Source organism: Nuphar pumila, chromosome 12 (genome assembly GCF_984573655.1).
Source record: "Nuphar pumila chromosome 12, dmNupPumi1.hap1.1, whole genome shotgun sequence".
NCBI lineage: Eukaryota > Viridiplantae > Streptophyta > Magnoliopsida > Nymphaeales > Nymphaeaceae > Nuphar > Nuphar pumila.
In genome coordinates this window covers 7,551,055-7,569,912 of record NC_143260.1, presented here as the reverse complement: position 1 = coordinate 7,569,912, position 18,858 = coordinate 7,551,055, and the positions used below count along the sequence as shown (strand labels likewise).

At 37.2% G+C, this 18,858-nt stretch overlaps 1 protein-coding gene across 1 annotated transcript; it reads right to left on the bottom strand.

Moving 5' to 3' along the window:
* Positions 1–3,610: 3,610 nt before the first annotated feature.
* Positions 3,611–16,823, bottom strand: LOC149819845 (V-type proton ATPase subunit E-like). Its single transcript, XM_089982151.1, has 6 exons — positions 16,603–16,823; positions 14,834–14,934; positions 14,002–14,158; positions 13,720–13,916; positions 5,318–5,417; positions 3,611–3,831 (listed from the first exon to the last, which is right to left on the bottom strand). Exons 1-6 carry the CDS (start codon positions 16,702–16,704, stop codon positions 3,796–3,798), a joined length of 693 nt encoding a protein of 230 aa, XP_089838277.1. The 5' UTR covers positions 16,705–16,823; the 3' UTR covers positions 3,611–3,795.
* Between the last annotated feature and the right edge of the window lie 2,035 nt (positions 16,824–18,858).

The following is an 18,858-nucleotide window of genomic DNA, read 5'->3' as shown; positions in this document are numbered from 1 at the left end:
CTTGGGTGAGAAAGGTTTAGAATGGTTGACAAATCTTTTTAACAAGATTTGACAGACAAATAAGATGTTTAATGAGTGGAGGAAGAGTACTTTAGTGCCTCTATATAAGAATAAGGGTGATATACAAGATTGCACAAACTATCGTGGTATAAAATTCATGAGTCATACTATGAAACTTTGGGAGAGGGTGATTGAGTATAAGTTGAGGAAGGTTGTCATGATATCGAAGAATCAATTTGGTTTTATGCTTGAAAGATCAATTATGAAACTTATACTTCTTAGACAACTTATTGAGAGATATAGAGAGAGGAACAAAGATTTGCATATGGTTTTTATTGATTCTTCGGTGGACAATGATGAAGAAAAATGTTTCTCTCAAGTACATTAGTATAATTAAAGATATGTACGAAAGAGTAGTAACCAATGTATGCATGATCACGTGTCAATCTCAATGCACAATAATGCAAGCCAGGCCAAGTTTTCAGGCTCATTTGGCTAAGCAACCATGTTTGGTATGGCTTTGGCACAAACCCAACCGGACCAATTTAAAGAGTATGTATAGTTGATCCTCCTCAAACAAAGTCTAACATGCTTAATTAAAAAGTCAATTACCAACCTCCCATCCGAGCCCCGGCCGGTCGGCTTCCCGAAGTACGTCATTTCCCAAAGGCTCGACTGTGCCGGAAAAGCTGCATAAAACCCACCGGTGTCGGAATTCGAGTCACCAAAGTTGAAGATTGCCTCAAATTCACATTTTGCATGAATGTGGTGTACTGCTGCATGCATGACCAGAACGAGGCCTACCACCATGAACATTTGCCTGAATCCGGCGAGGTTTTCCGGACCCAGATAACCCATTTCAAGTGCTATGGCAGCAAGTGGTTCCTACTGGTTTCCTTTAAAGGCCAGCATCCATGAATGGAGATAGAAGCTTGAAGTGGTACTTGTGCAAGGTGTGTTTGTCCCTTGTGAGGCCCCATCTTGCATTATTTAGTTGCTAGTGGACAAGTAAGTCTGGAAAGTGGGTTCAGTTTTGTTACTGTGTGTCATCTCGTGACCAGTGGTGGTGGCGACCTCTTCTGATCTTTTGTCTATCTTTCCTTTGGGTATGACCAAAGTAAAGTTAAGAAGCAGGACCTAACAGGGAATGTTGGCACATGAAATTTATGAGCTACATCTACAACATAATCATGGTCATTGGAATAGCTTACATAATAATAGTTAACTACTAGAATCATTTATTATCATCCGAATGTTGAAATTAATCTAAGCCTTGTACTAAGTATAATTCAACAGCCTGGGCCCATGAGGGTGCCACTCTTCTGGTATGGGTGAATTGTGAACAGCAGCAAGCTGAAGGGATGCCGCAAGTTCAAAAGCCACGAGGAGCATCTCTTGCAGCAAGGCCCAAGCTGGGTGTACTCTCTGGTGGTCAGGGGCGATCTTAAGGGTTTTACCCACTGAAAGCCTATCAATATACTTTCAGTGATGTGGGTTTGGTGAGGTATGAGGGGTTTCTTTGGCCTAGCCTTATATATATGGTTAATCAAACATTAAATTAGTTGTATTTAATATTAGATGAATTCAACCTTACTAAAATAATTAAAATACCTTTAAAATAATGATATTTTTTTAAATACCAAGTTACTCATAAGTTAATGTATGGCCAGTTGAAGCCTTACCAAAATAGAAGACAACGCTGTTTGAGCAGATATAGTGATCAATCCAATTATCCATTCAACCCCTCATGAGATTTCAGACACTTGATTGGACCTCGGCAGGAGCCTCAGTTAACTCGAGTCAAGTTAGTTCGCTCATAGCTGAGTCAGAGGCCACTAAATCCAGTAGCGTGTCCCCCTCCGTGTCCAAGTCAACTTCTACAAAACCTTGCTTCCAAGCAACTCTACGGTTCTCCAAAAGAAGCTCACCACCAAACTCCAAAATTCTAGTACAGACACATTTATGAGGCACTTTTATGCTAGTTCAATTATGATACATCCCAGTCTGAGTAAGAACAGTAAACAAGAAATTTCGGTGCTTTGATCCTTTCTTTTTCTAGAGAAGCCTTCTTGTTAATGCACAGGTCATGGCAAGTAGAGCTTTGTACATGGTTAATCTAATAAATGCTTTGGAACTAAAGCAACTACTTTGTCATCAAATGCCCCATTTCAAAATAATATTAACATGCATTTGATAAATTAAAAATCTGACATTACAAACTCGGAAACCCTAAATTCCTCCCTTGCAAGTAGGGATGTCAATGGATCAGATTTTATCAGAAATCTAACTGAATCTGACTCCATTTAGTTGAATTTGGTAAGCCAAAACCATATCCGACTATAATCGGCTGCGGATATGGCCTTGATTTCTGTTACCAAAATCAACGACTATCCAGATTTGACAGATATTCAAACCCCATTATAGGTAAACAAAAAAGGATTTGGTGAGCTTTTCAGCATCTAAGTCTGAATCTGAATCTGTTTAGCCAATATTCAATTAGTTGAATCTGGTATTGGCCACATCCTACACGAATCTGAACTGTTTACATCCCAATTTGCCAGACCAAGGGCATGCTTTGAATGAGGGAACATCCCGATTCGCAAGATCAAGGGCATGCTTTGAATGAGGGAAAATGGCTAAGAAAAGAAAGTTCCACATTTGTAGGGAAAATGTGATTTTCTCAGATGTTTCCAAACATGACATTTTTCACTTTTTCTCTGTAAATTTATGCCATTTGATACAGCTTTTCCCAGCCTGTACTGGGAAAATTTCTCTCCAGATGAAGAATTTTTCCTAGGAAAATTGCAACACCTGAGAACCAGCTCCAACCCAACGTGTCCCTCTGCTGCTACCACGCTCCTCATCCTCACCCAGAGTAGGGCACGTTTGTGTAACGCAGAAGGGCACTCTGTGCCAGAATCCACATGGAGTGTCCTGTGGTAAAGAAATAGGACCCCTCTCCCCCCCCCCCCCCCCCCCCCCCGCCCTTCTCTTTTCCTGACATGCAAACAGGCCCTAAACACCCTGAAATAATCCTCATGATTTTGCCACGTCTTCACCATGAATAAACATGGGACAAACCTTTTGGAGGAACATTCATAGGAAAAATGCACATAGGAACCATATTTCCAGACCAATGAAAGATTTTCATTCCAATCCAAACGTGTCAAAAAGTAATAATTTTCACCTGATAGACTTCCCGCTTGACACCAAGAATTGAACACTTATGGCTTTCCCAACCACAGTAAGGAGAAGCAAGAAGAAAACTTTCCCAGCTAGAGAACTGAAAACTGCAAGAGGTTCCGGCAACTGCCAATTCCTCCAATTCACTCGACACCGACAAGTGGAACCTGTTGGAAGCTGCCTAAGTTCTGCTAATTCCAGCAATTTCCACTTCCCAAACACAGAAAAGAACCATGCTTTACTCCAAATTATGATGGTTCAACGTAAGCAAGTAGCCTAAAAGGGTGGCGAATAGCTCAAAAGAATCAACGAAGTAAATCCAACAAATTTAGTAGATTCAGCAACTTGGTTGGTCTCAATCAACTTGAGTTAGTATGAAGAATACCAAGCAAAAAAACACCAATTACAGCCCTAGAGCCACATTTAACTTCCATTATTTTCTTATTAATTTGTCCATAAATAACTCCTCACATTGTAGAAGTTCGCCTTTAAAATGAACAATTTTGTTCCACTAAAAAAGAGATGCAAATGGAATACCATAAATAGCAGGAAACAAAGCTGAAGCAGTTTGGTGCCGCTTACGCTACCATATAATAGACCAGTACGAAGGCTTCATGCAGCTATTTTTGCAAAAAGGTGCTTGCGGATCTGCACAAACAGTGAAAAAACAATAGCTACCTGTCATATAAATGATAGTAATAACAACTAACTATCAGAAAGAATGAAACCAATACGTAATGGCATTGCACAGCAAACTTGTGGTTACACAACATCATATCATTTAAAGATATAAGCAGGACAGGTGAATATTGGACAGGTGAAGTTGTACGAATCATCAAAGAGGGTCAGCTCATTCAGTTGAACCATTTTCTGTAATCTCGTGACAAAGCAAAACTACAACTTAGTGTAGCATCTTTCGGTGCCCCTCCAATCTGAGAATTCTATTTATCCCTGTATGTTGCTCCTACAGTTGGTATGGTTCTTTATTATAGAATGATCCAACAAGAAACAAGTCACTGTTTTCGCAAAGTCCGAACCGTAGGCAATCAATCAATTATAAGAAAAACATTGCTTCAGAAGACTTGATGGAAAAACAGTCTCCGTGAGAATGACCAAAAATATCCCCTATTTCATATAAACGTGAAGACATAATACATGCGTATATACAAATATAGTTCCTTTACGTTGAACCAAGAAGTCCTTAAGTGTAGTTAATTAGAGTAAATCAAAACCATAAGGTATCACACCTCAATTTTTGAAATAAAATTCAGTTGTCTTAATCTGTAATCTGGCTGCAGCCCTGATGAACATGAAAAAAGGAACTTTCACTATAAACTGTGAATCACTAAATCAAGCCTTATGTCACCTACTGTTTCCACCTTTTTTCCCCTTTTCCCCTAAAACTGCTAACGTCAGAATCTGTGTTAATAAATTACCATCTCAAGATGAATATATCCAGCTAAATAAAATGACACTGCCTAGATAACATGAAAATGGGAAAATCTCCCAAACTACAGAACCAGCATATCATGACAAATACATCAGAGTGAAGCTCAGTTCACATTAACTACAGTCAAGATGAGCATAATCAACAAACAGTTAAAACATTTAAGACAACAATTCACAAGCAATGGGCTAAAGGAGAAAAACAAAGGTAGCCACATTGTGCATATATATGAAGCTCCATAAGAGCTTGAGGGGTATGGCCAATTGCAATCTAATTCAGTATTACAATTGCATACAAGAAATATTAGGTCAATTCTTCACTGAACAAATCAAATACTGGCACTCTAAATAAGCCAAAATCCTGGAAAATGGAACATGTAACTCCTTGAACACCAGATGATTCTCAATTCAACATAGTCATATGAACACCCAATGTTATTAAAATAGGGTGTTTCATGTCATTTCGCCCAAGACAAGGACATTTCCACACTCATTACAATTTCATATCAATCGCTGTGTAGGAATTAATTTCACAAAAGGTCCCAAGTTCCTACTACCAACATTCTTTTTTTTAAATTTAAAATCTTCTAAAATCTTATTCATGTTATGCATTAGAAAGCAAGAGCACTGATTTCAAACAATGTTACCAATATGACTAAAGAATCATCAAGTGAAAAGGGACAGGTACCTCTGGTAGCTTTTGTCGAAACACAACATCCAGCCTTGCATCAAGTGTGTTCTCGCACACAATCTTCCCATCACGAGAAGCCAATACCACCCCACCAGAACTGAACAATGACATCAATCATGATCAAGACCACAAAATAAAAGTAGCGGATAATGGGATGTGAGTCATGTACTCAAGCTTCTCATAACAACATTTAGAAATGCTAAACAGTAACTCTTAACAAGTCACTTTTCAACCATTTTTTCTACAACAATAACCTGATGCAAGCTACAATCACATTATTGTCTGAATCTTTTACTAAAATTCATGGTCTTTCGAAACCAAAAAAGAGCATAATGAGACATCTTGAGGGGCACATAGCTCCTATCACGGTAAGAGGGCTGACTGTAAGAATCTAGTAATTTTCTGATAAAAAACGAATGAAATTGTTAGCAACGAGGAAGGCACAAGAAGAAAACCAAAGGATTTCTAGATGACTACCTTTTTTGAAATAGTTTTATAGACACTGAGGGACACAATCATGAATACAAGTTTTCATGAAAATGTATGCTAACATCCATATTTCAAGATGGTTAGACTGGGGGTGCAGTATTGCATAGAAGAATGTTTGACAAGAGTTCAAAACCGGCTATAATTTGGGTAGAAGTGTGGAAAGGGTTCATAAATACCCCTCCAATTGGATGATGCATCAACGTATTTCTAATGTTCAGACAATGCTATTTTAATACAGAAGGTCCATTATTTGGCAAACAAAGTAAAAGCTTAAACATAAGCCAAAGCCCAAGTAAGTTGACTAAAGCAAGACTAAAAGTTCCCGTGGATCCAGGCTTGCCAGCTGGCAAGGTGTGTGTGTGTGTGTGTGTGTGTAATAAACTGAAATACCCCTAAAAGAGAACCACAATTCTGTTTGAAACTTGTAATCATGAGGTCATATATTTCTCCATCCTCCTGTCTTCTCTCTCAATGTGGGACTACCTACTTCAAAATTCATCTTTTTTGGGAGAAACATGGCCGATATGGATTTTTAACAACCATGGCTGCTATGAACATCTGATTAAATATCCTCAGAAACCAATATTCCAAAATTTAGAATGCATACTGCTTGTTCTTCAAGTTACGACCCTTTGCTGGAAGAATTCATACTTCGTAGCCCTTATTCGAATAACGAAATCAAGCAGAAAGCAAACCATAATGTGCATAAGCACAAAAACAAGTCCTACAAGGGACAATACAAATGTTAAAGGCAATACAAAAGCAGCCAAATGCATACCATGGCCGCAAAGAGCCTAAATGTGCATGAGTACGGGACAATACACAAGTCAATCAATGGTTAATACATGAGATCATAAGAGGAACCAAAGAGCATACACAAGAACACAAGAAACATAAAAAATAATAATGTTTATTGAGATAGAATGGTTAGGAAAAGCATTAACATACAAGAGGGGGAAACACCCCTTTATATCCACACTTAGAGGTAGTCGCAATAGAGCTCTTGGAATAGTCCAATAGCTATAAATAGAGCTGTTGGACTGTTCCAACAGCTCTATGTTGACTAGTAAAAAGAAAAAGAGGAAAAATAGTCAAATAGTTACAACATACTCAAGTATATATATATATATATATATATATATATATATATATATATAGTGAGTAGGTGCTTGAACACCTACTTGAACATGTTGACCGTCCATCGCACGCTTGATGGAATGACGGCACAAAAAAACGTGAAAACTCATCAAAATGACAAGTTTTTTTGCCCAAATGGCTTTAGCGGCACTCAAAAGCACTCTAAATGTCTGGGCGAAAAAACGAACATTAGCGACACTAAAAAGCACCGCTAAAGGTATAAGGGACACGTGTGGCATTACAATTTTGTAATACCGCATGCATCCCTTATACCTTTGGCGGTGCTTTTTGAGCACCGCTAAAGGCCTTTTTCTGCCCAGACCTTTAGCGGCACTCAAAAAAGCGCCGCTAAAGCCATTTGGATGAAAAAACTCATCATTTTGACACTTTTTTTTTGTGCTGGCCGTCCTTCAGGCATGTGATGAACAACCAGCATATTCAAGTAGGTGTTCAAGCACCTACTCAATACTCTATATATATTATATGTATATAATTTTAATAATATATATACAATGATCAACAAATATATATATATATATATAAAACTTATGATGTGATTACCAAAAGTTTGAAAATACAAAAACAAAGGGAAGGACCCAAGTCTTCACATTGATAATCTTCACCAAATGCCTTCATCGGCTATCTTCATCTTCATGATGGGATCCATCAAAAAAAAAAAATTCTCAACCCTTATCATCTTTAAGAACCTGAGAGAGCAAAAAAATAAGGTTCCAACTACACAAAGGAAGATATCATAACTAAATGGTTATTGAAAGAAAAAGTTTTAACCCAATAGTTAAAAAAATAGTTATAGGATACATGTATATAGTTACAAAAAATTTATATTTTGAACAATAATAACTTAGAATAATTCATATATATATATATATATGAAGAGAGGAGGGTTATGTTCCCCAACAAAACATAGAAGAACTATAAAGTATAAACCGAACAATTTTAGAAGCGAGGTACAATAGTCATTAATATAGACCAAAGGAATATACTTCAAAATCAATTTTCTTAAGAATTTCTTGGTTAGACAATCATAATCATAAAAACAACATATTTTTTAAGGAAACATAAATTTTGAACATAGTAGAATATTGATCCCTAAAGTCCAAAAGACAAGCACATATAAATTATCAAGAAGACAAACAATTATGCATAAATAAAGTTCCAAAGGTTTAGGTAAACATTTCAAATAAAGGTACGAATCATTAATTATGCATATTAAATGCATGAGCTTTAAGGAACTCACAACAAAAGAAGAACTAATTAAGTTCATAAAAATATGCAAGATAACCAAAAACAAATCTAAATATCCTTAGCATATATATCCAACATGCAATTAAAGCATATTCGATGCACATAATACTGTATGAAAAACTTTCAATGAATAAACATTTTTCATACAAAAGCAAATGAGCAGTCGAAAGGATTAGAAAATATATGGAGAGATTTAAAAAAAAAACATATACAACAAATCATAACAAAAAAAATGATACTTGCAAATCTCAACACTAGTTTGCTCACCACAAGCAATCACCTCTTATACCTCCAACTCAACATCCTCAAAATTCAAAGTGCATAAGACAAGAGATCAAACACAATGTCAGCAATAACCAAATTAGTGACCATGCACCAACAATAATGGCCATCTAAACTGACAATACCAGCTACAACCACAAGAGGTGCACATCCCTCACCTCACAAATGGTTGTAAAACTGCAATCAACATCATCAGCTTCAATGGGTGCACATAACTCACAACACTAACAAAACAAAATCTTTTATCCAAAAAATTAAAATCACTCAAATAAGATAAAAGAGAGGAGAAAACCATGGGGTAAAAAGTACTGTAATAAAAACAAATTGATGTCAATAAGCAAGAAAATTTTGAAAACAATATTCAGACAAACCAATAAATTTTGCAATAATATGAGATTTAATCCATAAGAACCAATATGGTCACAAGTAAAAAACGATTGAACCATCACCGATAAAGATCAATATGAGCATCAATAAACTACAAGGGTCAAATAAACAACTGAATGATTCAATTCACTCATAGAACCAAAGGTCAAACAACTGCCGGTTAGAGCCAAAAACAAGCGCCAATACTGCACTCGCAAACCAACAATCTATATTGACAAAAAATAGAGGTGAACACATAACTCACCCCAACAAACATCTCCGACTCCACAACGCTGAGGTGCAAATAACTCACCTCAAAAAGGCCAAAAAAATAATGGATGCATTGAAAAACATTGATGGACTAAACTATAATAAAAAAAAGGCAACAAGAAAAACCTAGAAAAACACTTTCCAAAAAGAGATTTTAAACAAGAGCCGATATGTCAATCATATGATAAGATGCAAATAAGTCACTAAAAACCTCATGAGGACACATATAAGACACACAATAATATGTATCAAAAATTCAAAAAACATAAAGCCTTATAAGGAATGCAATGAGATGGTAATTCAAGAAGGAAATAGCTAACAGTGAAATAATCCCAATGTCACTAAGGCAAGAACGTACAATACTTAAAATATTAATTTTATTAATTCTCACAAATCCGCATTCAAGGCCACTAAGGGCACAAACATATGCCTATAAGGAAATAAAATATAAGGCACTAAGGGTAGGAAAGCACACATTTAAAAAAATATTATTTTATTAAGCTCACAATAATGCACAAAGAATGCATAAAAAAAGACATTATAATATCCAATTCTCGTATTGGGGATTTGGTATTTGTTGTATAAAATCAGCTTCATTTCCATCCTTAGTTTCTTGTATGATAAATTCTGGAGGGGCTGGAATTGATCCATTTAGATGTCCAGAAAAACCTTGACTTTTAATGAATGGAAGAATTTGTCTTTTCCAGATCAAGAAATTTGAATCGGTAAGTTTTTCAGAAATAAGTTGGCCAACAAAATTAGATGAGAGAAATGATTAAGAAGAAGAATCCATGACTTAAAACAGAAAAATAATATTGGCGTGTGCAATCAGTATGTAAAATTTTCACAGATCACGATGCAGCAAAATAAGACTCCTCTCCTTTCTTTTTTTTAACTAGGAGAGAGCCGAGTATTCAGCGTGAATGTGAAATGTCAGATCTGATACACAGATCTAATTTGATTTCATCAAGGGAGTGAAAACTATGAATTTTTTATGTGAAATTGCACACAACAATAATAAATACAAATGAGTAACAAGTCTACAGAGCTGTATACATAGATGAAACCGAGAATTATGAAAAGAAAAACAGAACTGAAAATACCAGACTTCAGATCTGATTATATCAAGTAGCAGGTTGACAAGACTGATGACATATATTTGAAAAAGAATCTGATCTATTCATACACAGATCTGTTGTTACAAATGAAAAGAGAGAATATATCTAGACGTCAGATCTGATGCACAGATCTGGAAAGACTGTGAAATGTTAGATCTGATACACGAATCGGATGAACAAATCTGATATGCACAAATTTGTTGTTACAGAAAAGAGGAAATAAGAATGTCATGAAAACTGATTTGACGCAAACCCAAATCAATTTCAGAAATATTTGACGCAAAACCAAGGCAGAAAAGAATAGAGGAGGTCAGAAGTCAGATCTGATACATAGATCAGATCTGAATGAAAAGATTATATGGATAAGAATCTAGAGAAGAAATAAAAAACACAGGAGTGAAGAGGTCAGAAGAAAAGGTTCAGAGATGGAATAAGATGCAGAACAGTAGAAGATTAGAAAAGAGATAAGAAAGGGAATAAGATCTCTTAGAGACACACCTTCTGGAAAACTTTCAGCCCTCGGATCAGATCCGCTCTATACCATGTTAGATTTCTCCAAAATCGATAATCAAGAAGCTACAGAGAGGAAAGAGAAATGAGGTTGCAACTAATCACGTTTTTCCATACAGGAAAAATCGTGACCTCTTCCTTTTAATATTAAACACAAAACCTAATACACAACTTTTACAAGTAACCCTAACAAGTTACAAGTATTTACAAGTATGTCCAATACAAGTTGGACATGTTATACATATGTAGATTGAATCCGGTCCAGATCCAGATCCAAACTCAAATACAAATACAAACACATAGATATCTGCTTTGTCTAATAGCGTGTGGGTTAGGGCTAATTCCCCCAGGAATCACCTTAAGTGATTCCAACCGAGTATGGTGACTCGGGGCTAGGCGAGTGAATGCCTAGGCGCCAATGAATGAGTTTGGGTGGTGCTCTTCGCTATGGTGTTCAATCATCAACTGGTCTTTGGACTGTGGGTTGTCAGGTCTTGTTCCTTCAATGGTGAGGTTTTGCTATGTTGTGCACATGGAACTGCAATATGTTTCATGGCACGCAAGGCTAAGGCAAAGTTTGTGCTTCTTTCAGAAGTGATAACTGGTATGGGACGACTATGCATTAAGCGGAATGGACTACATGGAATGCGCATTTGAAAATGCGCTTGATCAGCTTCCGCTAGGCAGTTGCGCACGGAGTTGTGTGCAGGGCCAATGAAAATGATTCAGCACATGGAAAGGTGTTGGTACGCGGCCTTTGGCCGTTAGGCTAGCCAGCTTGGGCAGCTTGGCATGTCGCAGGTTTGCGAAGCATTCTATGCCCGTGACAGAGCAATAGAAAGGCTTGCAGCAGTAAGGAAGGACCATCGTGCCGCACTGGCTTATTGGAAAAAGTAAGCCCGTGACATGTACAATGATCAACAAATATATTATATATATATATATATATGTGAATACATATATATATATACATGTACAACTTAACAATTTGATGGGCAGATCAAGTAAACCATGTTCATATTAATAAGGATACAAGGGACCCCAAAGTCATAATTTGCCAGTTTCATCTAGATGGGCCATATGGGAAATTCAAGATAGAAGGTGTTGTAATCAACAGTATCATGAAAATGGCGCTTGATGATAGCTCCTTAATCTCTTACCAGGCAACATTGGTACTGGCCTACCTAGCCCACAAACACACGTATACATTAAAAATCCAAGACTCAGCTTTTTTAAATAAACTAGCTTTAGGAGTAGATACACAGCAGACAGTTGGCAGCCTCATAAATCTGTCAGTATTGAACCGTGATCTTTTCCTTGGTGGTAAGCTGTTCTGCCATAAATATTTAGGTTCTATAAAGAGGATCCATTGACCACCACAGAGTTTTCCTTCATAGGACATCCATGTTAGGCACGGTAGACAGGTCGTGTAGTGGATACACTATACATAAAGATCATATTTTCTTGGTCAATCATCATACATGTGGGAGTGCAAAAGGCAGGGACACTACATGATCCAGGGATGAAGCAAGGCATGGGAAATGCCTTATTTCTTTTTTGTTTTCTGTTGTTTGGAAAGGAAAGGAAGACTTTAATAGAGAGAAAAGGTTAAAGGTAACAGGAAGCCACCTTAAATTAGAAAAAATAAAGAGCAAACAGATAACAGTACAGACAACGCAATCTCTCAAATCTGCCCCACCCTAGCAGAACCTATCCAATTTAAATCAGTCCCAGACCATTTCTGCCACGTATAAAGGAAAAGATAAGTTTGAATTCTATAATGTACTAAATAGATTCACTAGCAAAATCCTTAAACAACCTTCAATTTTTCTCCAACTAGGTGGCCACCAAGCAAGAAAAAGTTATCATTTCCAAATCAATATCCACTTCTTCCCTTTCACCATCACCAAGATTCCAAAAGCATTTATCCAAAGGATCAGCATTTCCAGGCAGCATTCCAATCAGACCAACCTAGATCATAGAGCTTTCTAAATATGAACCAGTCCAAAAACATCCACAAGTAACTCCCCTGCCCCATAACATAAACAACAGCAACTCACCATTGAGAACCCCCTTTTCTTCAATTTAATTGTGATCCAAGTCAGTTATAACCATGAAAAAACTGTTGGTCTTTGACTGTCGTCTATACCGCCTTCTGGAGGAACAAAAATTCTGAGTTTCGAACAAATAATAATAATAATAATAATAATAATAATAATAATAATAATAATAATAATACTCTACAAAAAAACATATCTGAAGAAGAGCTTCATACAAGAGATTCATCCTCCCTATCGAAAAGCCTCCATCCCCCCCCCAAATTCTAGATTAGTTCACCCCACTCCATAATTCTCTTATGGTTGGACCACACTGAATAATGGCATCCCACACTTCAGTGCCCAGCCAAAATTGAGCTATGGTGTCTCCTTGAAACTCACCACACACAGATGGAAGCAAATCTTGGCAAAGGAGAACAGAGGTCAGTCTATGGATCAGCCTAGAATCTGGTTCTCTCTCCATCCTCAAATTCAATACCCATTCTTTCTATAAATTTACCTGATACTTTGACCCGCCATTTCCACATACCAGAGACCACCTTCCGTTTATTGCTCGGAACCCAGTTGCAAACATTTTGTGCTTAAGTGTCTTGAACTTAAGGAGGTTAGTTTGCATAAATTTATGCTTTATTATATTACATTAGTAGTCACAAGAAGATAGATCTTCATATTTCTCCTTTCTTTTCATCATTTCATTCACTTTGATAGTTGCAACCTTTGAGCCAAGAAAACCCCTCTAGAAGTTTCAGGGATCAGAATCGAGAAAAAATGAATATCAGGAATGTTTGTTCCTTATTTTCCACTTTGATTAACAGCATAATATTTCAACTCTCCTCGCACATGCATAAATCATGAAAAACATATTAATGCTCCAAGATGAGAGAAATGATGAATGAGAGATTACCAGGAAGGACCGTGTGCATGATGGTGACTTGGAGCAGGAGGCAGATATACTTGATTGTCAACTATAATATCAGGAGCATGAACCTTGGCTTTTTCAGCATATTCTTGCTTTGCTGAAGGCAAAACTGATTCAACCAGTTCAACATCAGCCTTCCGGCAGCGCAATAAGACAGCTGGTTCTTTTAGTCGCAGCAAGCTCTGGAAAGGATAACAGGTTTATGCGTAAATAACTTGGTTCACCTTGGAACAAAAGTATACAGGAATCAGTTTTGATCAATGTTACCTGAACAATCAGTTCTCTCAAAAGCTTCCCATAGGCAGCATGGTTGTGGCTTACATGCAAGAGCTCCTTTGCTGCTGCATCCTTCATAGAATTAACTAAATCATCCTGGGCCTGGAGAACTTTGATTCGAGATGCATTCAGCTGCATGGAATACTCACTGCATAGAAAACCCATCAAAAAAAATCAAACGTTCACATGCTAAATGATTGCAGATGAACCAATTATTCAGAACCCAATAGGCAACATGAAAAGTCAACCAATCAATTCAAAAGGTTCCAGTTCCCTACACCATTAACATAGTCTTGTTTGTGTGAAATTTTGTTACAGTTTGGATTTAGATAATGGTCAAGTGTCCATTATAAATACCAACCTCATAGCAGATTGTTCTTTCATAACTTTGTAAAGTAAATACATAGCACACTAATTAGAGTATATAAGTAGTGAATGCTCCATAAAATACTCTAGCTAATGCAAATACCATAGTTTTACCAAAGCCTCGCGCTTTGATGTTACATATAAAATGGAGCTTGAATAGCTATTGTCAAGCTTGGACAAAGCTCGAGACAAGCCTGAGCAGGACTCAGATCTCAAGCTTGTGAAGTAAAGCTGAAACATGCCAGGCTCAATTTCAGGTAGGCTTATGTGCAACCATAAACATCACACTTTAGATACAATCGTCTACACCATGAAACGTTTGCTCCATTCTCTTTCCTTCCAAAAGTTAAAATAGAAAAATACTATTCCAAAAGTAGCCATCAAGGTTGACATTTAAACAACATTAAAGCGATCAAACTCAAATCAATCAACATCGAAACAGATGTTTGGCACTAACATTTTTTTGCGAATTTCAACTTGCTTCTCCTTTCTTTCATATTCTTGCCTAATCTTCCGCTTCTCGGCTTCCACTAATTGCAATTTCTCAATATTAAATTCCTGAAACAATGTAAAATGATAAAAACCAAAGTTCCACATCTATCAGTATAAATGTCCAGAAATAAATTCAATAGTTAACATAAAATATCTATAAAATACAGAAGAATAAAATACATGTGTGCACAAGTGTTTTTTCAAGAACATGGTTTAGAACTTGTCGACTTTCCTAGTAATAGATTCAATAGTAGAGGAGCATATGTGCACAAATTGAAGATAAGGAAAGACCAATAATCTTACATCCTCCATTACATACATAATGCCAACTATGAAAGGACTTCTGAATCCCTTGTTGCATAAGAAGAAAACAAGTAAAATATTAACTTTTGGATGAAAATGAAGGATTATTCAAAAATGAACCTATGAAGAAATATGTTAACTCTTGCTTGGTTTCTGTGTATCAGGATTTTTAGGCTTTTGATATCTTATATGTGTGCAATATTATAATATAGCTAGCAATATTTAGGTGTACCCCTGCATGTCCATGTATGTGTATAGAGAGAGGAGCAAAAAGACGTTTTAACATGTAACATGCACAAACAATACGTTCTGTTTGATTTGAGAATTTCTGTCATTCAGTTATCGCAATTAGACAGACTTAGATTTACCACACACAACTGCATTTGTCCAAACACCATAACTCTCCTCGGACAGATCGATCCTAAAATACTATAGTGCTTATCTTCCTTGTCTTTCACTTGTTTAAAGTAATTCTGTAATTATATGCTCCTCGGATGCTTAAAGTTCAAGCATCATTAGAGACAATACTACCATGAAGTGTCACCCAAAGCTTTGTTCACTCGACAGTTTATGACATAGAATATGGTTAAGCAACGCACTTCTAGCACATCAAGGTGGGAGATGTACATTAAGGTTGGGCAACGCATTCCTTGGGCACGAAGGTGGAATAACTCTTATTTTGACCACAAAGCTTAAAATGTGACAACTCTCTTTCTCAATCACATTCATCCCCAACAAAGTAGCCAGTTCATAATCGTCCATAAATACTTCTTAAGCTCATCATGTCGGTTCCCCCATCGCCTCAACAAGAGCAGCAAGTGCGATTGGTTCCTAATTTCATCACATAGTTTCGTTCTATTCAAGCCCAATTGCGCAGATGGACATCCGTTCTCAGATCTCGCGTCCTATGCACTACTTACCGGCCATGTTATCTCACCCCATGCTTCATAACAAGTTCAGTGGATCAGACAGTTCATTCCGACACGTAGTTTAACACCAAGAACTACAGAATTTTGGATTAGCCGTCGATTTCTGTACTTTGATACATTCCATCGTCGACGATTTCGTAGTTGATCAAAATCAAATTCGTAAATTATTATAATCCTTGTCGGAAAAATCCTTCCATTGGTTCTCTACTCAATTTGACATGCGAGAATCAGAACGAATTCTTTATTCTTTCTAGAATTGATATAAATTCCCGTCTTTTTATAACCATTAATTTAGCCAAATTTCTGGATTAAACACAAAATATGAATCATTACAAACCAAAAAGATTAAGAAAGAAAGAAGATCCATCCGCATAAACCAATCGATGAATAGAAAAACAATTTTAGGGTTTCGATTTATCCAGTAAAGGAATGAAATGACTAAGGCGATCGAGAAAACCCTAGTTTACGAGAGGAAGGGGAAATCGGGATCGGAATTTCAAACCTCTTCCGCGGAGATCGAGATCTCGCTGGCCTTCTCTTCCGCCTCTTGGCGGATGAATCGGACCATCTGCTGGATCTGCTTGGACACATCCGCGTCATTCATCTTCGCCGACGAATGGAACCGACGGTGGCGATTGGTCTCAGATCACGGGCTTCCTCTCAGCTGGAGAGAGAGAGAGAGAAGAGAGAGAGAGAGAGAGAGAGAGGAGCCATGGGATGACCAGCCCGTCGATTTTGTGCTGGGTGTTTTCAGATATTACAGCGTAACCCTTGAAGAGTCGTATTTAGATTATCTGACCTTGGAAATTCTTGAATTCGAGTTTGCCCCTGAAAGTCTTTGAAATTAGAGTTTGCCTCTGAAAGTCTTATTGATTCAGTGATAAACTTTTGGGGGTTATTTACAAAAATAGACCCTATAAATTTTATAGTTTAGATTCATACCCAAAAAATTGGCATTCAAATGCGCGCCTCATTTGTTTTTTTCGTTAACGAAAAGCATCCCTGTGGATAAATTCTCGATTTTTATTCTTAGAGAAAAGTCGATTTTACTCTTTGATTAATGAGAGTACATAGGGCTAGACAATGGGCTTGGCCTGGTCAAGCCCAACCCATTGACCAACCGGGTCGGGGCATAGGCCCAATTCAGATCTGATCGAGCCTGGGTCTAATACAAAACCCACAGTCCAACCGCTAGGCCCATGAGCCTAATCCGGGTAGCAAGTTATCATATATTGCAATATTTTTATTTATGTTATTAAATTCATAGGTTCTTTTAACAAAAAAATTAAAAATGGATCATCACATATTCGACCTGATTTGAATATATATATATATAGAGAGAGAGAGAGAGAGAGTAATGCGGTGATTTTGTCCACTTTCTCGTTTTGCCCTTTCAAAATTGCATTTTTTTGGTATTTTTCCTCACATCTGACATCATAGATAGATGTGATCTATAGGTTTTGTTTAATGGGAACCGGCTTTTGGATCACTGGAATCTAACTCGTATATAGGTTTTTCGGGTGATCCGAAATCAATAGCTATGAGTGTGCCAATTTTTTCTGGCTCATAAAACATGTTTTTTCGTTGAAAAAACACAATCCAAGAGTCGATCCCACTAAATCGAGCATGCTAAACACATTTAATGGTTTAGATCTGTCATAAAACACTTAAAACTTATATAAAAGAACCAGAAATGAGGCCCAATGTGTTCACTTCTCATTTATATAAAATAAATGGGTAGGTGTAAAATCGATATGTGCTAAAGCTTTTTTGCCCAGGGCATGGTCAATTTATGAGGAATCCACATCTGGATCATGTGTTTCCGATGAAAAAAATGATACTCGGAGTCTCAAAAATTTATAAAAATCTACCCATATATATCGGAATCGAACACTTCAAGACCTGATCTGGACAGTCAGAATAATAAATAAATAAATAAACGCCTATCATTTAGCACTTACCCATTGCATATATATATATATATATATATATATATATATATATATATATATATATATATATATATATATATATATATATATATAAATAAATAAAGAGAGAGAGAGAGAAAAGGTGATAACTAGCCGCTACTGATCACTTTTCTAAGTAACAGGCTTTCTAACTTCTAAGGGCGAAAGTTTTTTTTTTATGTTTTTCATGTGAGTTTTAAATGCTTGATTTTTTACTTTATAGGAATAGACTCACCAATTAGGTAGGTTTTTATAAGGTTTAAAAAATCGATGGTCAAGGGTGACAATCGGGTCGGGTTGGCGGGTCAGCATACCTCAACACGAACCCGACCCGTTTATTAAATGGGTCGGCTTATTAAATGGGTCGGCTGTGGCAAACACGAACCCGTTTAATAACCCGACACGATACGGTTAACCCATTTAATAAACGGGTCGGGTCGGGTAAACAGGTTGGCGGGTTAGCGGGCGGGTTGGCGGGTCGGGTTCGGGTAAATGAGTTTGCGGGTCGGGTTTGAGTAAACGGGTAAATGGGTTGGCGGGCGGGTCGGGTCGGGTAAACGGGTTGGCGGGTCAGATTTGGGTAAATGGGTTGACCCACCCGCCTAACCCGTTTATTAAACGGGTCAGCCGGGTTGGTGGGTTGGCATACCCCTAACACGAACCCGGCCCGTTTAATAAACAGGTTAGGCGGGTCAACCCGTTTACGACACGAACCTGTTTAAGCCAAACCTGAACCCGACTAAGAAGCGGGTTGGCAGGTCGTGTCAGATTTTGCCACCCCTTCTACG